General features: G+C 36.9%; 1 protein-coding gene across 1 annotated transcript in view; it reads left to right on the top strand.

The window, feature by feature from the left end:
- The first annotated feature begins 1048 nt into the window (after positions 1 to 1048).
- Positions 1049 to 27354, top strand: part of ALDH1A1 (aldehyde dehydrogenase 1 family member A1) — a 53482-nt gene continuing 27176 nt past the window's right edge. The window contains exons 1-3 of the mRNA XM_061425548.1: positions 1049 to 1176; positions 15774 to 15878; positions 24912 to 25052. Coding sequence (XP_061281532.1) covers positions 1111 to 1176; positions 15774 to 15878; positions 24912 to 25052 — 312 coding nt within the window. The 5' untranslated portion in view covers positions 1049 to 1110. The remainder of the gene's footprint in view (positions 1177 to 15773; positions 15879 to 24911; positions 25053 to 27354) is intronic.

Raw genomic sequence — 27354 nt, 5'->3', positions numbered from 1 at the left:
CTTAATTCTTGGTAATTGATTAAAAGCACCCAACGTTTTCCATCTTGTTCTGACTGTAACTTTTGCTAGACTTTTGATAAAATAAACTTTTATACTTAAAAATGGGAGTAGTACAGTTAAAATTTGTCCTTTTTGAATGTTCCCAACTTGAAACATTAATCTCATTTTAAGAACCTATATTACTCAAGAGTCCTGTTTAAATTCACTCTTGGTACAATTGCCTGCGTCAGTGATTGATAAATACCAGCCAACTTCCAAAACCAGAGGTTACTTTCATTTTAAGCAAGTTTTAGCAGACGATATTGCCATTTGCTATTGTGGTGAGTGTGTGACAGCACAGTCTGAGTTCCCTAAAAAATCCTGCTGACATTTCTGTTCCCACATATAAAAGATAATTTAGATAAAGACCATTTAAATAAAGATAAAGATAATTTAAATAAAGATAATTTAGAGCTCCTGAAATCCTAGTAGGTCTGCTTACCAAGCACTGAAATACATTTGATGGGTATGATTCTTTTAAAGTGGCCTTGGGGTAGGGTCTCTAGAGGGGACCTAACGAAAAGCACCCTGCTTTTCTGGGACATGGACAGATTAGCCGATAGCACTGTCCTAAAGACACCTGGCCAGGATCCTTCCCTCACTCGCCTCTGCAAAGAACAAGTGCCCTTTGAGATTCCTTTTCAATCCTCGAATTCTCTGATTCCAAGTCTGTCAGAACACAGAAAGTTTCACAGTAACATAAAAAGCACGAAAAGCCAAAAAAATAATAACTGGCCTTAGTGGCCAGAGCAGCTGTGCTTCCTACACTTATCACAGGTTTCGGCTTTGTAAATTAATTCGTCTGCAAATAGTGCCCTGACTCCGGACGCAGCTTCAATACTGGAGCACTGGTTTCTTAAGGATTTAAGTTTAAAGTCAAGGGCTTCCTGCTCTAGGTGTTACAAATAAGTAGTGTCGTTTTCTTTTTGCTCAGAGTTTGTTCATCCAATCATATCCCAGTATGCAAATAAACCTTAGCCCAAGCAGATAAAAAGGAACAAATAAAGCCAAGTGCTCTATCAGAACCAAATCGCTGAGCCTGTCACCTGTGTTCCAGGAGCGGAACCAGCAATGTCGTCCTCAGCCATGCCAGACGTACCTGCCCCACTCACCAATTTGCAGTTTAAATATACTAAGGTTAGTACAACTTCTGCTTGCTGCTTTGCCTCAGCTTTATAAAAACTACATTTATTTAAAGCACAAAAGGTCAATTTAAGTAAACTGGTGTAGAGAGCCCTTTGCAAATATAAAAATAAAAGGCTTGCAAAATGCAGGTCTGGGTTTAGTGTCTTGATCACATAATGAATTCTAAATCGTATCAGGCAACTTTTCAGAAATTTATTTCTTAAAATATTTCTAAGTAAAAGGAATGCTCTTCACTGTAATAGGTTCTTGTGCCAGGATTCAGTGGACTTTACTAAGCAGTTCTATTAACTTTAGGCAGAGTACCCAGCATATACAAGAGAGGCAAATACTTACTAGAGCAACTTACTGGAAACAGGCAAACAAATGGGAAATCGTTTTGTTTTTTTTTAAAGGAAAATAAAAAAGAGAGAGAGAAACAGAGTATAGTGAAGTAAAACAGAGCATACTGAAGTAACATGATTTTTATATATGTCAAATGAGTGTTGAAATTGAAAGACCTGAATCTGATAATTGGATGAAGGAAAACTCCAGTTACAAATAACTACATGGTCCTTGCATTATTTAGCATATTTGGGAAAAGAAAGCCTTCTTATTTATTTCTCAGCCAAATTTGTTGCCATTGGAGCCGGCATGTAATTGTTAGCTAATAAATATTTAGAGAAAAAAGAGCAGGAGCCAGACCCAGACTTAAAAATCCACAGTTAGGGAGAAGGAGGAAATGGATCCTATTTAAGTCAATTAAGAGTATCTCTGAACTTTGCCAGTTTCACACTGTTACATTCCTGCTTTCTAGTCAGAGCCTAGAACTTTCAGAGAAACAAATAACAAAACCAATCTAACCAAGATCATTTAAGAAGTGAGCTTTATGGTGTGATGCAGAAAGGAAAGTAAGAAAGGAACTATTCCCACTCAGGGAGAGCCACTTTGCTGTCTGACTTAACCAAGGAAATTCCAAGAGCACTGTAAGTTAATGATAAAGTCCTGCTATTATTGTTTCCTTACTTGTAACCATGGATGGTTTTGAAATTCTCGTCTGTTAAATTTTCATTTTCATAAGCACAACAAATGAGGAAGTTGTTCAGCTGACTGGCTCTTTTCCATAGAAAAGTGTCTGCAGAGATCAGATTGTGCCTTTAACATGGTTGACCAACAGTTATAAAGTGTATTAAAGTATTAGTTTTACAAGGTTTTATTAAAAGGGAAAATATTTTTTTGTCCGTTTGATTTTATTCCAAATGGGAACATGAAAAATGTGATGAGACTATACCCTCCAAAGATTTTGCACTTGGCAAAAGCACGCCTAACAGATAACAAGACTCCAGTTTTCCCAACTTTCTGTTTGTCATTGCAAGATATTTCAGTCCAAAGTAAATACATTTAAAAATGCATTCGTTTTATAAAGATCAAAACCACTGGCAATGATTGAGTTATCTATCCCCTTACTATTATAACATAGTTTTGTTTTGTTTTTCCCCATGATACTGGGAAGATATTTTGATAGTCTGAATGTCACATTTTCTGGTAGTCTGAATGTCACATCTTTTAAAAATTTGGTTTGCAAAAGTTTGAAGTCTTCCTTGTCTGTGAATTTCCAGCAAACTCTAACATGAAATATTCTTTCTACTGAACTAAGCTTCATTAAGTAGTTATTAATTAAACATGTGAGAAACAGTAGTGGACAAATGAGATAGTCCTCAAAATATAGATACAAACACAGATCTAGTGATTCTTTAACATATAGAGATGATTTTAAGATTAATATAGCCTGTTCATTTAAAAGTCATTACACAAGAACACCCTCTAGGGAAACTAACTGACCTAAGTGCTCAAAAGGAGGCAAGATTCCAAGAGCAGGAATTTGCTCTTGCATATAAGAACTTTTCTGGGTAAAAATACCCAGTGCAAGCAAGTCAGTGAATTTCGATTGCTCACACATCTTCTCTATAAATCTGTTCTGCTCAGATAGCATTTTATTGTCTGATTTATTGGTTACAGCATTTTCACACTTGGGAGGACACCAGTTATGTATGTAATTAAATCTAAATGGGTGAGCTTTTTCAAATGCCTTTGCATTTTCTTTTTACTGTGCCTAACTGAAGAACTGTATTGGATTTGCACTTGCAAGAGGAGTTGGAAAAAGATGGTTATTAGCTAACTTTCCTGCTTGCAAACAAAATAAGGGATTTTATAGTGTCTGAGAAATTACCTTGTATAGCAAGCCCCTAAACTACGTTATTTTTCTTGCACTATTTTAGTGTTCATGTTTATTATCATTAGAATATGTTGGTTGTTGGAGCAAGGTGGAGGAAAGAGACAAGCAAGACTGAGTAACAAAAAACTATTGCAACTACAGTAGAAGATCTATACATGCTCTCAAGCTTGAGACTGCTTCTAGTCCAAACAAAAGATCTCATTGATGCCTAACTTTCATGACTTTACAGTCTACTTTGTTTTTTAAGGTGCATAAAACAGAGATCCCAGTTTAAGAAATACTTTATAAAATGATACCAAAGTTTTTGGAATTTAAAATCTCAGTAACATCAGTATAAGTGCACTCAAACTCAGAGTCTGTCCCTATCCTCATATCCGCGCCCTGCCCCCCACCCCATTTCCAGTTCTAAACAAACTCTCTCTCTGCCAGCTCTCTGCTCATCCTTTTAAAGGATGAGGTTCTTCGGAAATTGTGTGATCTTTGGGAAAACTACATTACCTCTCTCTGCCTTGGTTTCCTTACATGTGAAATGGGAATTCTTAAGGTTGAAGTAAGCATTACATGCATTTAATGTATATGAAGTCCTTTAAATAGTACCTGACACATGGGAAGTGATTGATTAACATTAGCCATCTTAGTCCGATTTATTTTTCTGAATTCTATCCAATTTTCCAGGACCTTCTTTTACTCAGCCTTTCCTAGATCTGTTTCCCACAAGGGTTCTTCTCACTTCATTGTCATCCCCTAGCTTTTCTGTCACTCTTTCTTGCACAGTCATGCCCCACCTGACAAGGATTTCATTGGAACTAAGTTCCAAGGGTTTATCCTGGATTTCAGGGATCAAGAACTTTCTCTTACAGGATTTGGTATCTTTGTTTTCCATTCTCCCTTTACAACACTATTTTCTACCTTAAAGACAAATAGAAAATTCAAGAAGAAAGCTTTCTCAGACAGGAATCAAACCCCCAAATATTTAGTTTGACTCTTAAATGTAACTCATTCAATAATGAATGACTTATTCATGCTAGAAAAGATCTTCATTGGCTAATGACATTTCACATACCCACACAGACACTCACACAGACAGGAAATATAGTTAAGTTTCATTGTGTTTACTCTGTGCCAATGACTGTTTTAGTTATTTATGATGGTTTTATTTTCTCTTTATAATAACCCTATGAGGATGTTACTATTCCTGCTTTGTATTTGAGGAGACTGAAGAATAGAGTGGCAAAGTAACTTTCCTTAAGTTACACAGCCAGTAAATGACAAAGCTAGACTTGGAACGCTGGCAGCTTCAGCCCTCACCCCAAGTGACTCGTCTAAGACCAGTATCACTACTTTGGGACATGGAGTTGCTGGCATCCTAGTCTATCTTTATTCTGACTTTCATTTGTCCAGTCCTGATTACTGGAGGGGACATGCCTATGAGCCTTTCCAGCTGTTGCTCAGCTGTTTCCAGGCCAACAGGAGGAAGTTTGCCACCAATTTAGAAAAAGTGGAGAACAATAAGAAAGGTTGGAAACAAACAAACTTTCCAATTTGATTGAAAAGGTGGGGTTTGAGCTGGGAGAGGCTGTGATGTAGAAGACTATGACACAGGTGTGCAATTCCTGTGAGAACTGTATTTCTTCAACTCCTAGGGAATAATAAAATTATAAATTTATTTTTATAATAAAATAATAAATTTTGGAGGAGGCTATATTTCCCCAGCTTTCTGGTATTATCACTTAACCCATGTAGGTTAAATATATGTTTTTGATAAAGAAGGTTTATGAATCATTGAATACTATGTGCTAGGCACAATTTAAAGTGTGTGTGTGTGTCTGTGTGTGTCTGTGTATGTGTGTGTTTCATCATTATCTCCCTTTAAATTCTTAAAACAAACAAATTCATGCCACATGCATTTCCAAATATCCCATTCTTTTCACTCGTTTCTCCTTTTTTCCCTTCCTCTCTCTCTCATTTTATATCCCTTTATTTACCAAATCATCGAATTGTTCTTATGATAGTTCTTATGATATCAGAAAGCAAGAATGATTCTTGCCTCGTGGAGCTTGTATTCCTGGAGGGGGTAGGAAGAAAACTAAAAAGAAGAAAACTGAAAGCTGAGACAATATGAGGAGAAGAGCTTTCTTTGGATGAGGTGTCAGGGAAAGGCTCTTTAGGAAGGGGACAGTTAAGGGAAGTCTGAGGGAGGCAGACACAAGGTGGCCATGGAATTGAGGAAACAAAGACCCAGAGTAAGAACAGCAGCAGGGACATCTGTGGACAAGGGCATGGTATATTCAAGGAACTATCCAAAGGCAACCATGGTTGGAATGAAGTGAGGAAGAGAGAGCATGGATAAGGCTGGAGATGAGGCTGCTGCCAGACTGCCTGATGGGTTTCATTGGAGCAAACCACCGAGGGGTGCTTAGAACAGGACAGGACCTAGGTTCAAGACAAAGACGACTGTGCTGTGCCACTGCTTTCATTTGGGAGATCGTTTAGCTCCCCTCTGACTGACGGAATATTTTGTTTGCTCTTGGCTGGGAAGCAGTTGAATACATAGCGGGATGGCTGCAAGGTGAGGTAGCTTAACAAGATAAGTCCGGCTTCGATTTCCAGCTCTTCTACTTATTTAATGATATGACCTTGGCCAAGCTTCTAAGCTCCTTGACTTTCAGTTCCTTTGTCTGTAAATTAGGAATAATAATGACTACCTTGGAAAGTGGCTGTGAGAATTAGGGTAATTTGTGGAAAGTGCCTGGCACTTACTTATTAGCTCCTTGGTCCAGGCTCTTTTTAACCCTCTCCTTCCCAAGATGATTCCTAGAATTCTAAAAACTTTCAGTTGCCAATGTAAGCAAATCAAATGCTTGCACTGCTTGTCACAGTTCAAAACTACATTCATCTGTTGGTCTCATTTGAAGTTCATAATTAACTGTCAGGAAGGAGATAGGGAAGATGTCTCATTTTAAGGCTGAGGAACCTGAGCTTAGATAGCTTAAGTGACTTGTTCAAGGTCACACAGCTTTTAAGAGGCAAAGACAGAATGAGCTGAATCTTCTCATTTCAGATCTGATTCTTTTCCACGAGAGTTCATTTTTTCCCCTCAACACTGAAAATAGCAGTATTTAATATTTGAATCTCATTAGATTGTCTCTAACAAGTGCTTTTGCACCTGTTACTTAATTTGTATCATTCATTCCTTACTCTGACTGAGAGAATGGCAATTTGGATGATAAAAGAAGAGAGATGATTTGGACATCAGATCCCTAAACAGGTGGACTGGTAGAAAGAAGATACTCCAGAGCAGTATAATCTCAAATTTAATTATGTAAGTGACACTTACAGACCATATTGAAATGCAAATTCCAATGCTGTAGGTCTGAGGTGAGATCTGGTATTCTGGATTTCTAATAGACTTCTAGGATTTGTTGATGCTACTTAAAGCATGGTTTGTTGACCAGCAGCAATTGTCGAAAAGCATTGAGTCAGCGTTATAACTTTGCCTACACGGTGGTCACCACTGAATTAGGGACCTGACGTGCTGTTTCTCCCAGAAAGTGGCTGTCACACTTTCTGGGAGAAATAGGAAAGTCCACTCACACCCAGCCAGGTCAGAAGTATTTATTTTCTCCTTCAGAAAGTGCCAAGTCCTGCAAGAACTAGATCATGGCCACGAGCCAGTGATGGAACCAACTTTGATTTTTTTCCTGGGATATAAACCTTCTTTAAGAATGTAATATTTAACTCATCTCTGAAGACTGTGTCTTGGCAAACTGTTTTGTTCTCAGACACCTGATTAGCTTTAAGAAAATCTTATCAACAAAATCCTAAAGTAAATAGCACATTGCCTAAAAGAGGATGTTATTCCCATTTCGTAAGAGCTCTCAGAACCAGTGTTCACAGGGTTTCCTTAAACTGGACTTCACATATTTGTCATTAACTACTTGCCAGAATAAGGGGGTGGGGTGAGAAAAACTCTTGAAGAGTATGAGAAACAACTCATTTGAAGAGCAACCCAAAGTTAGATTAGTATCTCTAAAATGGCCTGGGTAATCTATGGGATGATATAACACAGAGCAGCATAAAAGAACCCTCCTGGGAATACTAGCATTGATAAAATGGCCATGCACTTCTCTTAAAGTGGCAATTATCTAGCATAGAGTGGTGGTGGTTTGGGTATTCATGATGCTATTATAATTGTGGCCAAATGCGTTATACGTTTATTAGATTGAAGTGGCCATATTGAGCCCTGTTCCAAAAAATATGAGCAATAATTACTTCATTATTAAACATTTAATTAAGAGCCACTGCTAATAAGCAAATCAGAAAAGTAAATTTTTGTGTAAACTGTATTTCATCATAGTGATACATTTTGAGTATATATGTGCGCGAGTATGTAAGTGTGTGTGAGTCTGTCTGTCAAAAGTTCCCACAAATACCAGCATTGCTTGCAAGGTGTGTAAAATGTTGCTAATATTTGACTTTCTGATATTATAATATCTATACCTGATGCCTTTATTGTAATGTTGGAATTATTAATGTGAATTTCTTGACTGGGCATTTGCATAAACATCACACTTCTTAAAATTTTATCTGAACAACTCTCTCCCTCACCTTGAGTCCATTAACTGACCATTTCCACTGCTCTCCGAGTACTTTTTCAGAAGTCAAAGAAATGTAAATATCAAACGGCTGAATTATGCTCTACATTTGGCACTTTCTTTAGAAGGAAGGTATATATGCAAGCAATTATATTTTGGGTCTTAGTATTGTTAAGTATTAAATATTTACAGAACTTTCTAGTGCTTCTGCAGCTTACTTCTGATATAGGGTATACATAATGTATGGAAATTATTGATGAGTATTTTTGTCAGCTGTGGGACAAAATGATGATGTGGCTCAAATCAGAAAAGCTTCAGCATCTTTTCTTTTTCCCTGATTGAGTTGAAAAGGATGAAAAGGCTCTTCCAAAGACAAGTAAGAAAAGAGTATACACTTATGTTACTGAACTCAGACTATAATATAAAACAGAAATGAAAAGGAAAAACTTTATTTCTCCTACTTTTGTTTTGGCCACCCTCTCATTTTATTTTCATTCTTTTGACTGCAGTTAAGCATTTTCCTCCCATCTGTTATTTCCTTCTTAATTTCCTTTTGGATTTTTTTTTTTTTTTTTTTTTAACTTTGAGTCTCAACATTTTGCTTTGCTGCCTCAGGGTTTGGGTTAAAAATAATTGCCAGAAGATCTAGCTTTGTTACTTTAAAATGTTTAACACCCCCACCTGACTTTTGCTTAGTCTCTCTCTCTCATTAGCTCCCATCTTGGTTCTTTCTCCCTGCCCCACTCCCCACCCTCCGGGTCTTTGGTACATTTTTGTTTCCTAATGCGGGGGAAAAGTTAACACATTTACAACATGCAGCACTTCCTATACATTTTCAACTGTACCCATTATTCCACGTGGCCGAGACTCAGGGTGTCCGGTTTGGAATTTCACACAGGTGACATAAAATGGAGAATCCCTTCACCCTTCCTCACTCTTGGCATGACTTAAAAGAGATTCTTTGTGCGTTGAAAATGTGATCTGTTAAAATCTCTCTGCCACCAAGACAGCGCTGGCTTCTCTTACTGCATCCAGAGCTGCTGGCCCAGTTGCAGTCCTGCATAGATCAGATGAATTTGGGGCACCCCAAGAAACTTCTGGAGGGAATCAGGGCTTCTCTTTTAAGCCAATGGGTTTCAAAATCTCAGCAGATAAGGCTAATAGGTTTTATTTGCCTATTAGACAAATCTAACTTCATCTAAACCAGTCATATTTTGAGGAAAGTGCCTATTTATTTAGAATTGTAGCTTTATACCAAACACACTAAGATATACGAACTTTTCCTCAGGAAAGGCTTTTTTTCATTCAAAATTATGACTTATTCTTGGACACTAAACTACATTCAGGAAACAGCCATTTTCTTTTTTTAAATCAAACTTTATATAATGTATCTCTTACAATCTGACGTATCTAAAATTTAAAGAGTAAAAATCAATTATTAAGTTGCCTCAACATTTCCATTGATTGTTTCCCCAAGTAAGAAGCACTTGAAGTTTAAGAGTATGCCTAGGCATCTATAATTTCCCATCAGTATTGTGAACTTGGAGTCTACTGCACATATATATTATTCAAAAGTATCCTGAGTCCAAACTTCATAATTAGAATATAGTTAATATAGTGGTTAAATAGGATCCAATAATTGTTTTTTACTTTTATAGCATGATCCCTTTCCCTCCAAACTTGCTAAAGGCAAATAGCAAATGGAAAATGAAGTTTTAATCAGGATAGATCATTTCAACAGACCTAAAATGGTTTCATAATCATTTTAGTAAACATCTATTAACCTATACATCTCCATATAACCATTTTATATAACTATAGGAAGGATGATTATTCAAAAACATTCAGCTACACAGTTGGCTGTAAGGCATATATAAACTGAATAAAATTAAAACAGAGAACAAGATGATCAAGACAGTGCCTACCAATAAATTCTCCACAGCTAAGGGGAAGAAAAGGATAGTACAATGCCAGATTCTTTCATCTCATTATCTGTGCCGAATTTTGTTTTCATACTCAAAGGCTTGCTGTTTGGGGGAGAATGTATATCATTGATAATTTACAGACTATGTTGATACATCACTCTTCTCTAAAGCCCTAAGACCTCATGCCTGGAATGTTTAAATGGTGTCTAGGCTAATCCCTTGGACTCTGTTGTTGTTGTTGTTGTTTAGTCACTAAGTCTATCTTGTCGGAAACTTTTGTGACCCTGTGGACCATAGTCCGTGAGGCCTCTCTGTCCATGTGATTTCCCAGATAAGAATACTAGAGTGGGTTCTTATTTCCTTCTCCAAGGGATCTTCCCAGACCAGGGATTGAACCTGTGTCTCCTGCACTGGCAGGCAGATTCTTTACTGTTGAGCCACCAGAGAAGCCTGACTCTGTTTGCTCTATCTCAAATCCATTTTTGGTATGTTAAAATCAGTATTTCTAAAACATCCATATGATCCTGTCACTGTCTTATAACATCCAGGATAAAGTAACTTGGGTGTCAAAATCCATCACTAACTGGTTTCATTTTCACTGTTGGAATTTATCTAAGACTTGTTTCCATTGGAATTCTCTGCTTGGGGCTGATTTCTTGACTGTCCAAATATCCCAAGAGGGTTCCCTCTCTCTGCTCCTTGTTTTCCTTCTTTCTACCAATTCAGTCCAAATTTTCAAGGTTGGATTCTTCCAGGTCATGCTCCTTTCTTCTATGAGTTTCTCTGTGCAACTTACTAATTAAAGCACTGCTTTGGTCATGGTACTCTACAATCTTCAATTCTTTACTGACTGATCATGATATAAATATACTCTCCTCTTAGATCATAGCCACTTGGAAGCAGGGCCATAGCTCACTAATCTTCCATGTTTCCCTATTACCAACAGAGTATTTCTCAGGCGTCTACTCATTATTTGACTAACACTTTTCTGATAAAACAAAAATAATGATTTTGTGTCATATGAGTATAAGCACAAATTCGACAAAAACTAAGTTCACTGTATTTCCCTATATTAAAGATGGAAACTGAATAATGCAGAGTAATTGCTGGTAATTTGAGATCATCTGCCACTGATCTCTTTAGTAGCCTGGAGGAGGATAGATAAACTTCTGTTCTTCCTTTAATGTTCACTTACAAAATATTCACTGACTTTAGTCTGAAAAGGGAGTTTTATGTACAGTTTAAATACAAGAGTCTGATAATGAAAATAGATAGTACATACATATTATAATGGTTCTTTCACCAAAGAGAATGTATGAAGGGATTAAAATAATTTGTAATACACTGGGATGACCCTGAGGGATGGGATAGGGAGGGAGATGAGAGGAGGGTTCAGGATGGGGAACACATGTACACCCATGGCTGATTCATGTCAATGTATGGCAAAAACCACTACAATACTGTAAAGTAATTAGCCTCCAATTAAAATAAATTAAAAAAAAGTAAGTTGTAATATATTGAGAGCATATTATTGAAGAGTTGAAACCACAAATTATCAGTGTAAGAGGACTTAGGTGAGAGATGATAAGCTTCACCACGGGCCTAACAAAATATAATACATTCTGTACCTTCTTTTTATTAGAGTTTTGGTGAAATTGCACTGTGGAAGGGTGGAACTCTGGGCATATTTCTGACAGGGGGAGACTTTGTGCTCTCTTAGTTTAGAGATACAAAATTGGAGGAGGTCATACTATCTTTAGAGCAGAGAAAATGCAGAATTAGAAATTTGCAAGGCTGGCTAAAGAATATAGGACAAATAACATGATGTCTTTAGTTTCTGTTTGTTAGCTGATGAGCTGATGTGTAGATAGCTAGCTTTAATTCAAAACAAAACATAATAAGTAATTTATTAGTAGGATATTAAAATGCTATGTTAGGAAACAGGAAAAAAAGAGGTTAAATCCAACTGGACCAACTAGTGAAATCCTCAGGAGGAAATGACATTTTAAAAGAGCTTGAAGTATGAGGAGAAGAAAATAATGAAACTCCAGTCTGATAAACAGTGTAGAATGAGGCTGAAACAAAGGGGAAAGAGTGGGAAAAAGGTTGGAAAATGATCTTGGGGCCAAGTGGTGAGACACCTCGAACACCATGCTGAGGAGTTTGAGAAGGGAGAACAACCCACATGTTCTGAGAAGGTGACACAATTTGAACTGGTTTTTCTTGGGAAGATTATAACAAGATGAAAAATCAATTAGGCAGAGACAGGGGGCAGGGAGAATAGGGAAAGTTTTTTGTTTTTTTTTTTTTCAAGATAGTATAGAGTGAGTAAGTGAGCGAAAGTCACTCAGTCGTGTCCAACTGTTTGCGAGCCCACGGACTATACAGTCCACGGAATTCTCCAGGCCAGAATACTGGAGTGGATAGACTTTCCCTTCTCCGGATAGCATAGAACACAGTGATAAAAAAGGATGAGTAGGGGTTCTGTGTGTCTTTAACAGAAGAGGGAAGGGGTGTGTGTGTGTGTGAGAGAGAGAATGCAAGAACAAGTTTTAGAACCTTAGTTTGAAGTGAGAGCAGTGTAAAGCTAGAAATGACAACGAGCTGAACTTGGGACAGTTTGATTAAGGTGCTTCCCAGTGATCTCTTGGGGGAAAAATAGGACTAAAGACATAGGAAAGAAAACACTGTAAACTTGAAGAATATGAACTGTAAAGCCTGCAATAACTTCAGGGAAAAAAAGATAACATATAGTGAAGGACTCTTTGGCAAACATATCAAAATTTACACATTCAGCCTAGTAGTCATTTCTTTCAAAGCAGTCAATTTTAGGTATCTACACTTGTTTCAACTATTTGTACGAGATTAAGATTTGTTGTTAGGCCCAAAAAGGAAGAATTTTCCTTCAAATTTGCCTTTAGAACTTAGAACAAATTATTTTTAATATCTTTGTTATCAAAAGATAATAAATGTTTATCCTTTGAAAGTAGATTTGATTTTCACAAGTAGGCTAAAATCGTTTAAACTTCATCTAGGGTATAAAGTGGGTAAGCAATCAGAGCAAGGCTTCTATGCACAATTAAGCTGTGACTGTAAGTTGATGGTATTTTCTTGTTCATCATAAATTTCCTCTAACCTTTCAGTATCTAAAGATAAATTTCATTGAATATTTAAATCTTATATTTACAATAATGGTATAACAGTTTTTTATTTCTCCCTCAGCCATCTTTTAAAAATGAATTTTATCATTAAATAAAATATTGTAAATAAAAAAAAATAATAAAAGCTACAATGCTGATTCACTCCAAAAGATGTTGAGCAAGTCAGTAGTTGTAATCTAAATTTATTTTTCTTTAAGTTCAACTAAGAAGTTTATATTTTTTTCCTAGAGGCTAATAGGAATTTTATGGTCTTTGTCTGTATTATATTACCCTATCAGAGAAACAAGGATTTTCTCGATACTTCTATCTTTCTCACACTTCCATATTTGTGTCTTTGGACATCTAGTCTCTTTATCTGAACTGCTTTGTACCACTTCCCCTTTAATTTACTCATGTCCACATCTTTTTCCTGTCAGTTCCAGGCTAGCACTACAATTCTTTGGAACTCCTCCAAATACATAGGTTACATTGGCATGAATAGGCGACTAAGGAGACATATCCTTCCTCTTGTTTTTTTACCAAGTCAAAATATCAATGTGGACACATGTGCAGAATATTATAGATCCTACCCATATGTAACTACTGGATTCTAGGTTCTTTGATTCAATTTTAAGTTACTTAGTAAAGAGTTCTTCACTGAGGTTAAGATCACTTGAGGGCTGGGATTGTGCTGAACACTTTGGGATCTTTTTGTTCTGAGGATAAATCAGAGAAACGGACACACACTGTCCTTGACCTTATCTTAACTTACAGCTTAAGAGGGAAGGCAGACATTTTACAGTCTTATGGACTCTGTGGGAGAGGGAGAGGGTGGGGAGATTTGGGAGAATGGCATTGAAATATGTATAATATCATGTATGAAACGAGTCGCCAGTCCAGGTTCAATGCACGATACTGGATGCTTGGAGCTGGTGCACTGGGACGACCCAGAGGGAGGGTATGGGGAGGGAGGAGGGAGGAGGGTTCAGGATGGGGAAAACAGGTATACCTGTGACAGATTCATTTCGATATTTGGCAAAACTAATACAATATTGTAAAGTTTAAAAATAAAAATTAAAAAAAATAAATAAATAAAATAAATAAATAAAAATGAGTTTTTAAAAAAGTGACAAGCTTTATAGTAGACATGTAGGAGAACAGGGAATGCTTTTGTAATAATTTTTTAATTTTGGGGGGTAACAATCTTGTAAATCACAGACTATAGAATTAATCATGTGTAAGCATTTTGTGATATATAGTAATATATATCATTAATTTGACAGAATGTTAAGCTAAATTTGGACACTGCACAGAATAGCTAAGTCAGTGCAAACTCACAGGTTAATTTAAAAGACTACTTTTATTTCAAATATACACAATATAAATAATTAAATCAACAATGTATAATCTTGAGAGTTGTCACTGGGGAATCTTTAATAGTTCAGTAATTTGTATTTAGCATAACAACCAATTTAAACCTTGAGTGGCAGTGTTTCAATACATTCTCCCTCAGAGTTGCACAATTAATAACTTATCTTTAAATATCAAGTTAAGAGGAGGTGTCTGAGTTAAGATATATATTACAGATCCACTGTGTATGTCACCTTTCATTTAAAATTTCATGGGTCAATTACCTGTGGTTTAAAATTAAATAAACTAGTTCATGTTGTAAAAATAATCTAACAGGAAGTCACAATACATAATATTCAACACTGTACTTATGATTTTTTTGTATTTCAATAATGAATAAGAAAGAGAATAAACAAGAAATAATGGGATGAGAGGAGAAAGAAGAAATTCTAGCTTTTGTCAGAAACAAAATATAAACTTTATTCATCACAAAAATAGTACTTCTTAATTTGGCTACGTAAGATATTTTTATTCTGTGAAAAGATGAATGAGATATCAAAGGTATTATAGTTTCCATAAAGAAATGCAAATTCAGCATTGCAAAAATTGAAACTCAGACTTTTTAAATGACGTACTAACACTTCTTAATATTCTTACTCTTTGTGTACACAGAACAAAATTCAGTTATTTTCTGGACCCCCTGTTTCTTTTAAGGCAGGTCTCTTTCTCATAGATAGAACCAAGAAGCATTGTACCTGATTTCATCTGAGGACAAATAATTTACTAGACAACCTTTTAAAAAGAAGAATGAAACCCTTATTTCTTTAAAAAGTCGATGAAAAAATGTCACTGATTTTTTCCCTAAGCAATCCTCTTTTAAAATCCTCCCTCAGGCTACTTCTAAGACAGTAAACAAAAGAATCAGAAAATAGTCACTTACCATACCAAATCACCAGTAGCCCAAGATGAGCATGTTCAGAATCTGAAGTGGAAAATAGACAATGATTCATAAAGATCAAGCCCAATTAAGCCTCCACTCTTGCCTCAAATTCATGGTTATTTCAGATAACAGCATTTTTTTCTAAATTGTTTTCTCCAGTCTGTATTTTCTGTTCTTTAAATGACCCCATATCTTAGTGAAATTGTAAAGTATGACTTCATTTTAGTGTGTTATATATGCATGCATGTGTGTGTTTGTGTGTAAAATGTTTTAAACAGTCTAAAAATTCCTGGAGAAGGCAAGTAGCTGAGGGAGGTAAGGTTGTAACATTGGCTTCATTTAGTGCTTTAGTTTAAGTTTATAAAAAGTTTCTGAAATTGGCTGGATATTTAAATGCCTTTTTACTTACCTTCTCTCTGTCTACAGATCTTCATAAACAATGAATGGCATAGTTCAGTGAGTGGTAAGAAATTTCCAGTCTTTAATCCTGCAACTGAGGAGAAACTCTGTGAGGTGGAAGAAGGAGATAAGGTGAGTTTTGTAACACTATTTGCATTTTATGCCAGGTTTCTTTGTTTCTCACCATTCTGAGTGCCTAACCCCTATTCCACCTTCAAATAGTCATGTCATGAAAATATGGTTTCCAGGGCATCTGGGGAAATATTGGTACATAAAGGGTACTCAATAGTCGCCTAATAATGATGAGCCTGTTCTTCTGGGTGTGGAGTTTCTTTTCATATTATTTTCCTTGCTTGTTTTTCAATTTAAATAGTATCTATATTTACTGTATGAACAGACTGCGTATGAAGTGAGTGGTCATAGGTTTAAAAAGTGGAGAAATCCTTCATTTATATAAAACATTTTTCTTAAGTGACAAAAGGAAACTAAAAAAAAATTTTAATACAGGACTTTAGTAACAATACATTGCCAAGTCATTGCATTAACAGTCATTGAATTAGCATTAATCAGTACCTAAAAAACTGAATTTTAAAGGATTAAAGTTGAATCACAAATTGTGTTGTTTCTTTTTAGCTAATAATATAACAAAAAAAGCTAACTTTTATGGTGATAATTTTTAATACTAATTAAAAAAAATTTAGTGCACAATGCAACCCTATATTACTGCTAGCCACTTTTACAGTTGATGATAGAATAGCAGAAATAAAAGGGTAATTTACTCAAGATGATATTGCTAATATATAATGAGTTCTGACTCCAGAACCTGTGACTGGCAGGGCTACTCTCTTTGTTAATATTATTAAAGTAAGAGAGGGTGATATTAAATAGGTCAGGGAGTGAAGAGATTAAAAGCCTTCAGAATTTTTATCTGAACACATATCTTAAAAAGAATATGGTCTAACTGGAAAGGATTTTTCTGGTCTTTAGTTGTCTAGCTCTTATCAAGATTTTAATTTCTGTCATGTAAGATATAAAGAGGTTAATTATTTTGCTACATGAAAAGACTACTTATTGGAAGATGAAAACTCAGCAAAACTCAAGGATAATACTACTCTCGACACTGTCAGTTCATGGCAGCAGTCATGTCTTCTTGTCCTGTCACCATTCTTTCCTTATCTTCTTCCCAATCAACTAATCTCAAGATATTACACCTTGCAAACCTATTTGAAAACAGTGATATACCTGAAGGGCTCTTTAGGATTTAGGAAAGGCCCTGGATTCAGGTTGCAGTATTATCAGAAGAAATAAGACCCATGCCTTGAGGGGCAAGAATGCAGAGTTTAGACAGAGGAGTCAACAGCTTGAGAAGTAGAAGCAAAATAGAATGGAGACACATGTCATCTGCTTTCAGATTTCACTTTCTATATACCAGAGTTCATCCATGCATAAATTCCTCAAGGGTTTCTCATTGACTCTGGGGAAAAAAATCTTTGCTTCTGGCTTCTATTTTTCCCTATCAGTGTAAGAGTTTCAACCTTTACCATGTCCCGAACATTGCATGTTGGTCACTGCCTCTAGACGATGGCCATGGTACTGTCCTTGGGACCAAGTTCAAGTCATCATCTGTGATAAGAGCACAACAGATCCACAGCTGCATTTATCATTTAACCTTTTGGAGCTTCTATTACTTTTTGTATAAAAGAAGGAGATAGGAAAAACTTGGGAGAGTTTAAGAAAACATGGGGGACTTTCCTGGTGGTCCAGTGGTTAAGACTCCATGCTTTCAATGCATGGGGTGCAGGTTCAATTCCTGGTCAGGAAACTAAGCTCTCACATACCTTGCGGTTGACTGCCCTCCCTGCAAAAGAACTGGGGAAAAAAAAAAAAATAAAACAAATAAGTGAAGTGTTTTAATAGCACCAGGCATACAATGAAGCTTCCATTGTTATAGGTTTCACACTTCTTTAAGCTTTCTCTAACATTTCCAGGTAGAATTGCTCTCTTCTATGTCATTATAGAACACCACATTTTTGTATATTCTAAGCCTTGTCTTTTATTGCTTATTGGTTAATTTGTCTGAGACAATATGCTTCTTGTAGAGATAGAAGACATGAGATGAACTTGGTTTAGAGATGAACTTGTAGAGATGAACTACATCTCACCTTTATGCTCATGGTATCTAACACACTATAAGTAATGAATAAATGAAATAATTTACTCCTGTATCAAGTTTTGTTTCTGTATATTTCATACATCTCAGAAATCTAGTACTAAATTGACTATTGACTAAAGTAGTAATTCTAGAAATTTTGGATGCTTTAGAATTTCCTGGGGGGTGGGGGGCTTATTAAAACACTGATCCCTGAGCCCCACCTATCCCAAAGTTTGTTTCAATAATTCTAGAGTGAGACCTGAGGACCTGCATTTCTGACAAATTCTTAGCTGAAGCTGATGTTGTTGGGATCAGGATAAGGGAATCTACTTTGAGAACCACTGAACAAATATATTAAATCATAAGTTGGATCTCCCCTCGGGTGTTATTAACATTTAACAGGAGGCAGGGATTCTGACAAGTACGGAAGTTAATGATTGGGAACTGTGCTAAGACAATCAATCTGCATCTCTCTGAAATGGCATAAGACTGAACTAGGGCAAGAAATACTGATGAAGTATTCAGGAAACTCAGAACCCTGGGTCCCATGAGCCATTCCCAGAAATAAGAGAAAAATTGGTTCTTCACATTCAATAAGGAAAAGTAGCTTTTAATCAGAGACTCCTAGAGATCTACCCAGCATTCTGTGCGTGCTAAATCACTTCAGTCATGTCGGACTCTTTGCAACCCTGTGGACTGTAGCCCACCAGGCTCAGTGGGATTTTCCTGGCAGGAATACCGGAATGGGTTGCCATTCCCTCCTTCAAGGGATCTTCCTGATCCAGGGATCCAAACTGTATCTCCCACAGCTCCTGTATTGCAGGTGGATTCTTGACCACTGAGCCACCAGGGAAGCTCCCAACCCAGCATTGCTGCTGCTGCTGCTAAGTCGCTTAAGTCGTGTCCAACTCTGTGCGACCCCAGAGACGGCAGCCTACCAGGCTCCCCCGTCCCTGGGATTCTCCAGGCATTACATGACCTCAAATATCCTAGTTACTTGAGTGGCTCTGACAACCCTGAAGAGATGGGAAAACAATAACAGGCAAGCTGAGGGCAGAGTTGAGCCCCTGATGGTTGCATACTCTTTCTCTCCAGAGGTGTCCCGGCCTCTCAGGAGGGATACCGCAGAACCGTTTGCAGTTTGCGTTCGCGAAAGAAAAAACATTTCTTAATTCTTTAGCTCTGGGGCCTTGGATCTCTCACTTTGCCCCTAGCTTCTGGAATGAGCTTCCTCAGTAAAACAAATCTGTGCCTGGAATTCCAGGTGAAATCTTGTCAGGTCATCTGAGGACTTGGCATCGTTGGTGAGATTTACCCTCTTCTAAAGTGGAGTGAGGGAAAGCTGATGATCACACCTGAAGCTTTAGAAATACCTATTATCCATTTGCTCTCTGCTTATTGACGGTTACTGCTGCTTGTCCAAGAGAAGAACTGTCTGTGCAAATGTAGATTAAAAACATTCATTAACGTCCAACAAAGCTTCAAATCAGGTCACTGTGCTAATGGAGTTGGCTGAATACTTATCTCTCAAGTTAGATTGTTTATGGTATAAACTGTCCATAGCAAGCAACTGTTTGCTTAAGATCCAGTGCTCTTGTCATCATATTCTTTTCTGAAATAATCTACCAGCTTTTGTTTTTAAATAATTATTGCTGTTCTCACAAGTTTGCCGACAAATGTATGGTAACTTCTAACGTTGCTTAGTGAAGGTACAAATCTAGTAAATTACAGGGTCACAGTAAACCTAATATTCTGGAACTGACTCTTTAGATAATGAGCCAAGAGGTTTTAAGGATTTAATTTATGAGTAGAATGGAGCTAACAATGGGCTACATACAGCCTTTCAATGGTATTATAAAGAGAGGAGGAGGGGCAAGAACAAATGGAGGTTACAAAGCAAAGCACAGATGTGGGTGGGAACTGTTTTCTTTTCACTTCAGTGGCTCTTTTAGGCTATATTGCCTAATCCCACAAGCTGCTTTTAATACTACAGCATGACCTAGCAAATAATTGGTGGGGATAAAAGTAAATGTCCATTACAGTAAGTGTCTGTGACAGGTGTAAAACTGGTCTGATAACTATTTTCTCCAAATATGGATGCATGTAATGTGGAAATACATGGTCTGGCAGGAATGGATGAGTTCAGTCCTTCCTTAACTTCTTCTGTTCAACTTGTGGTCCCTTACTTTAAAAAAGGAACACTTTAAACACTATCAGGTAAAAGCGCTATTGATGGCAGAAAATTTGAGTTAATGTATCAAATTGTTTTCTAATTATTTAAAATTATGTCTTGGATATGCTAGTCCTGGATTAAAAATCCAAGCAATAATAGTCTTGGGATAATAATAATAATTTTTTAAAAACCTCTATACCTAATAGTTTGATTAATGTAAAAGCTGTGCTATATAATGGAATCAATTAAGATATGAATTATTTTATAAATATCAATAAAAGATTATTTATATAAGGAGCACCCCTTATATGAAATCAATGTAACATAATGAAAACTCATTATAAGATACATAATAAAATGTTTAAATATTTATTAACTGCCTATCATAGACCCAAAGAGTAAGAAATATTATAGCTTATACTAGAGGTAGCAGTAAATATTCATTGCAAAGGAGATCATTATCAGGATAGCTTTAAAGCTATCCTAAAACTGGATTTTAGAGTCAGATTTGGAATCAAATTTTGGTTCTACTATTGCTACGTCTCATGTCCTATAAAACCAAGTCTGTGATGCTTAACTACAGCAGTAGCATAGTGCCAGGAACTTAGTAAGCTTTTAACTAGTAGCTATTATCAAGCTGGTTTAGTTTGGCAACGGTTTAGGTAGGTTGTGATATTTGAGCTGGGTCTTAAAGAATATCAAGGATTTTGAAAGGAAGGGATGAGCTGGGAGAACATTCTAGGAAGGAAAATTACAAAAGCAAATGTGAGAAATAGAAGGCTACCTAGAGTAGAAAACGTATAAACACAAGTTTGAGTAGGTGACTTAGAGCCGGAAATGCTAGGCCTTGAAAATCAGAAAGAGGAGACTGGCTTCAGGACTGTGGGCAAAAGGGAGCATTTGCAAATACAGGGAAGGGAAAGTGATATGGTCAAATTATTTGAGGAAGATGAGCCTGGTAGGAACAGGCAAGACCACAAAGTGGTGGCACAGTGGTGAAGAATCTACCTGCCAATACAAGAGATGCAGGAGATGCAGGTTTGATCCCTGGGTTGGGAAGATCCCCTGGAAGAGGAAATGTCTACCCACTCTAGTATACTTGCCTGGGAAATCCGATGGACAGAGGAGCCTGGCAGGCTACAGTTCATGGAGTTGCAAAGAGTTGAACACAACTGACTGACTAAGCAATGCAGTAGGCAAACAATCTGAGGAGGCAAGAGAATGGACCTAGGAGAGTTAGCAACAATGCAAGATGATAGCCTAAAATAATACAGGGCAGTGAAAACTGAAAGGAAGGATTAAAATACACTAGAATTGCTGAGAGTTAAGTTTGTTTTGACTCATTCCAACTCCAATAGAACGTACTACCACTTAATGAACATTTAACATAATGTCTGTCACACAGAAAATGTTTCAAATATCACTTTATTTAGTCTTCAACACAACTCCATGAGGTAAATTATGGTGGTGATTTAGTCGCTAAGTGGTGTCCATCTCCTTGCAAGCCCCTGGACAGTAGCCTGCTAAGCTCCTCCATCCATGGAATTTTCCAGGCAAGAATACTGGTGTGGGTTGCCATTTCTTTCTCCAGGAGATCTTCTCGACTAAGGGAATGAGCCCATGTCCTGTTTTGGCAGGCAGATTCTTTACCACTGAGCCACCTGGGAAGCACGTGAGATAAATTACCCCTATTTTAAAGATAAGAAGATACTTCTCTGGTGGTCCAATGGTTACGAATCCTCCTTGCAATGCAAGGGACACAGGTTCAATGCCTGGTTGGGAAACTAAGATCCCACAAGCAGCAGAGCAACTAAGCCCACACGCCACAACCACTAAGCTTGTGTGCCACCACTAGGGTATCTGTGTGCCACAACAAAAGATCCCACATGCCACAGCTAAGACCCGACACAGCTTAAATAATCCAAAAATGGAAGGCTAGAGAAGTCATGTAACAATATAGTTCACTTCAGGATGAACTGAACAAATTTCTCATGGTTTGTAATAGAGATGTGATTATGTGGTTGTATGTTTCCCCCATACAATTAGGATTTTCAAAAGGTTGGTCTCTTTACTTCACTATTTTATCATTAGCAACCTGATAAGAATGCTACAGAATAGAATGTTTAGCAAATCTTTAGTGTTGTTTAGCAAATCTTTAGTGTTTAGCAAATCATAAATGGATGAATAGATGGATACTTCAAAACTTACATAATTAATAGGTGAGGAACCAGAATTCAGATCTGGGTTGTTTTGTTCCAGAGCTATATATTAACTACCATTACTCTATTTCTGTGCCTAAAAGATAAAATATATGAGAAAAGGAGAAGCATGATCCAAGGAACATAACCACAAAACTGTCCTTATTTATAGCAGCATTCTCCACGAACATATTTTCCATATGGCAGAGTTACTTGTCTTGAAGCCAATTATTCCATATCCCTCTGAGAGGCCAGGATGCCTATGATAAGCTGTATTTGGCTAAGGCTGATGATAGAACACTGAGCAGAAGGATCCCAGTGAAAGCTGTGTCATACAGACCTTTTTAAACACAGAGCATGTATTTTATAAGCTGTGGTATCTACAGATCATGCTGGCAATTTCAGATTCTTGCAGTTTGCCTTTAATGTTTTTCAACAGCACTCTTCCAAAATGATTTGGAGAAGGTGAGAACCTATGGCCTAAAACAATGTCTAAATATAAGCAATCAATGTGGTTAACTGAATGCTCAAAATAGGAACTATGTATGTGTGTGTGTATATATATATATATGTGTTTCTTAGGAATGGAGAGTAATAATACATGTATTTTATTGTATATAATCGTCATTCCCTCAAAAGTTAAACAGTAATATATACAAGTGTATGATGCTTACAGTGAAAGAATATTTGCTTGTAATCTGTATTGTGATAATATATCACTTAGACCAGATTATGCTTCTAAAACATTTCTCTGGCCCAAGATCATCTTAGCGTGGCAATAAATGTTGTAAAAATAATTTACTCTGCTTGTATTTTAATTTGCAGACTTGTAAGTTTGGGATGATTTCTTTTTTTTTTACTTTTTGGCCACACTACACTAGATCTTAGTTCTTCAAACAGAGATCAAATCTGTGCCCCTTGAAGTGGAAGAGTAAATCTTGGTCACTGGACCACCAGGGAACTTCCAGTTTGGGACTTCTTAACTAAATATAATCAAAGACAGGGAATATTAATCTGAGATCCATGCCTCCTCAAGGGAAGATACCATTGTTGAATGGGTTCAGTTTAATTTGGGCAACTTAAAAAAAAATAGAACAATTTTATCTTCAGTTTCTTTCAGGAAACTATCACTCCTACCCAAAAGAAAACACACTGGCCTAAGAGGTACCATGATTTGTGGAGCTTATATAGCTTCACATAGCGACCAGACTGATGTACAAAAGAACACTGGGATGATGTATGTGTTTAAAGTATTTGCAACTGATTTGATGGGGAAAGGAAAAAGGACACATGAAGTAGTAAGGGAAGAGGCAGTGATTTTTGTAGTAGATGGATTCTAAAGGAGCTCATATGGGATCTGAACAAAGATCTATGGGAGTGAGTCGTCAGGGAGAGGATTTAACTGAGGCAGAGTAGGAAAGAACAGGAGGAATAAATCAGTTTAGGAAAAGGTGTGAGTAAAGACACACTAATGAAGGCAAGAAACCTAGATTGAGTGTGAAATTTCTTGATTACTTTTGTTTGAATTAATATAATTAAAGCAGTACCTGAATAGTAAGAAACTGACTTTTTTACCTATTTAGGGATTGAAAGAATCTCTGCACCCGGTTGGGAAATGAGAGGTTGTAATATACTGCCCTTCTTTATATCAGACCCTGCTGCCTCTATACATTTTTTCCCTCTGCGCAAGAGGACTGAGGATATGTTTATAATGTTTGCTCTTCAACAGCAAAACACAGTGCTTATTCACCCTTCAGTAGGTTCTTCATGAGAGTGCACAGCCCATAAAATCAACAGAGATCCAAGAAGATACTCACTGTTTTAGATCTTGAGTTTCCCTGGAACTTTTGGCAACACAGTCACCAAAACAGTGAAATGTAGTGGTGAAGAGCGAAGATTCTACCACCAGCTAGGCTCTGTTTAAAAACATAGTTCAGCCACTTTCAGCTACTGAGCTTGAGCAAATCTCAACCTTCTTTTTTGCTTTAGTTTCCTCATCTGTAAAATAGAAAATGTATCTGTCTCATAAAGCTATTGAAAATTAAATGAGTTAATATGTGTAAAGCAATTAGAACATTACCTGATATAAGGTAAACACTCCAATGATAGCAACTATTAAAATATAATATTTCTATTCTAGGAAATCATGCATGTGCTTTGTATATGGCTCTGATCATTCCAAAAAGTAGGCCGCAGATATAATTCTAATATACAGTAGTTGAGTCCAATGTGCTGGAGTTTGAGCTGATGAAGACACAGCTTATGAGGAACTCTAGTCTATTTTATATGGTTATTACCATTGAATTTATGAATATATTTAGCCCACTAATTCGGAGAAGGCAATGGCACCCCACTCCAGTACTCTTGCCTGGAAAATCCCATGGATGAAGGAGCCTGGTGGGCCGCAGTCCATGGGGTCGCTAAGAGTCGGACAAGACTCAGCAATTTCACTTTCACTTTTCCGTTTCATGCATTGGAGGAGGCAGTGGCAACCCATTCCAGTGTTCTTGCCTGGAGAATCCCAGGGATGGGGGAGCCTCGTGGGCTGCCGTCTATGGGGTTGCACAGAGTCGGACACGACTGAAGCGACTTAGCAGCAGCAGCAGCAGCAGCCCACTAATTGAATTCACTTTGACTTGCAGGAGGATGTTGACAAAGCAGTGAAGGCTGCAAGACAAGCTTTTCAGATTGGCTCTCCATGGCGTACTATGGATGCTTCAGAGAGAGGACGGCTGTTAAACAAGTTGGCTGACTTAATTGAAAGAGATCATCTGCTCCTGGCAGTGAGTATTAACTGAACTGGGCAGAACTCAAAATCTCTAGAAAGCATTCATAGTTCAGATTGGTAAGTTGTTTTGTGGTTAGTGGTCACTACATACTCTCTAAACAACAATAACAACAATATCCTTTCTAGAAACAAAACAAAAAACTTCTATCAGCTCTTGTATATGAACCATATCACTGAGCTTATTTTCAGACAGTAAGTACTCTGCACTCGGGTTCTAGATGATGTTAATATCTACTCCCAAAATAGACTTTGCAATCTAAACTTTGGCAGATGCTGAGTTAAAACAGATTAAACAAATTTCTTTCCTTAACTGTAGAATTTTTGAGTCTTTAACAAGGTCATCTGCAGCATGAAGATTCTAGAATAATAGACTAGCTTTCTTGAATTTACTTGACTACTGAACTCTGAGTGAAAAAAATCTCATGGAGTTTCTTTAAGGTGTCCAGAATATTTCTTTAAAATGACTCATTTCTCCAGTCTTAGCCCACCAAAACAGTTAATAAGTGGCCACTTTTTCCCTTCCTGAAATGAACTGATACACATTCACAATGGTCTTGATTAAATTATATTCTTTTTGTAGGTGAGAGAGTAATAAAGAAAAATCCATTCATGTGTTTATAAAAATGTTATTTTTATGTATACTCCTTTTAAAAAAACATTTCAGCAGTTATATGGATCAGCACATAAAATGGGTAGGGGGGGTGTTTCCTTGTTTTCTCCTTGAGAAGCCAATTTAACACAAAGCAACAACAACAGAAGATTTCAGAGTAAGCTTTTACTAGTTTTAGAACCTTAACTTGCAGTAACAAGAAGGCTTTCTTTTTTAAATGAATATTGTTAGTTATAGTTAATCAAAGTGTTATTATCCAAAGATTCAGCATAAAATATGCAAAAGTATGGAATTAGAAGTTATACACAATATAACATTAACTGAAAATGTCCTACAGGAAGAAAGCAGAACATGTTAAAACTTGGCTTCCTTAATTTATTTAATCTGTGAATTACAGAGACAGAATATTGTACAACAGACAAGGAACTGATTTAAGAGTTTGTCACCTGTACATTCTTGCCTCAGCAGAACATCAGGCCCCAAAGTCTTAGAAGTTCTGCTTAAGAAAAGGAGGAAAATAAGAGATAGTCATCCTAAAACCATTAGGGCACTGGACTAAAAAATGTTGAACTTTACAGCCTAACCATTCAAATAATTATGGTATTAGTAACAAAACTCAGAGTTTCACAATTCAATATTTTGTTGCAGAAAACTCATGGATTAAAAAAAATTTAGAGGTTACCTAAGTTTGTGTGAATTGTGTGAGAATATCCACATGGAATGTAAAAATTAAAAATGATTATTGAGGCATTATTAATGGTCACTGGCAGTAAATAGACACCCACTGTTGTATCATGCAACAAGTAAAATCTTGTTGGAACCCTGATCTGACTAAAGAGACTAAGCACCACTCTCACAAGCTGTGCATATATCAAATTGTGACCAATTCCTGGAAAGTTGGTTCACTAGGGGTGCTCAGAATGAGACGGAAGGGCACTAAAGTTTAGAAACCAGAATCTCAATACCTTTTCTACTCAGATCTTATGTCCTTAAGCAAGTCATTTTAACTCTTTTTTTTAATCTCCTTTTTACAAAGAGGAAGTTATACAAGATTGCTCACAGGATTTCTTCCAGTGTTTTCAAAATTCCCTAGCACATGACTATTCAAAATATTCAGTTCATTTCAGTCACTCAGTCATGTCCAACTCTTTGCAACCCCATGGACTGCAGCATGCCAGGCTTCCCTGTCCATCACCAACTCCCAGAGCTTGCTCAAACTCATGTCCATCAAGTCAGTGATGCCATCCAACCATCTCATCCTATGTCATTCCCTTCTCCTCCTGCCTTCAATCTTTCCCAGCATCAGGGTCTTTTCAAAAGAGTCAGTTCTTCACATCAGGCGGCCAAAGTATTGGAGTTTCAGCTTCAGCATCAGTCCTTCCAATGAATATCCAGGACTGATTTCTTTTAAGATTGACTGATTTGATCTCCTTGCAGTTCAAAGGAGTCTCAAGAGTCTTCTCCAACACCACAGTTCAAAAGCATCAATTCTTTGGTGTCCAGCCTTCTTTATGGTCCAACTCTCACATCCATATATGACTACTGGAAAAACCATAGCTTTGACTAGATGGTCCTTTGTTGGCAAAGTAATGTCTCTGCTTTTTAAAATGCTGTCTAGGTTTGTCATAGCTTTTCTTCCAAGGAGCAAGTGTCTTTTAATTTCATGGCTGCAGTCACCATCTGAATG

The sequence above is a fragment of the Bos javanicus genome, chromosome 8, assembly GCF_032452875.1.
Source record: "Bos javanicus breed banteng chromosome 8, ARS-OSU_banteng_1.0, whole genome shotgun sequence".
Lineage (NCBI taxonomy): Eukaryota > Metazoa > Chordata > Mammalia > Artiodactyla > Bovidae > Bos > Bos javanicus.
Note: the sequence above shows the minus strand (reverse complement) of the source record. Positions and strands in the feature narration are given on the sequence as shown.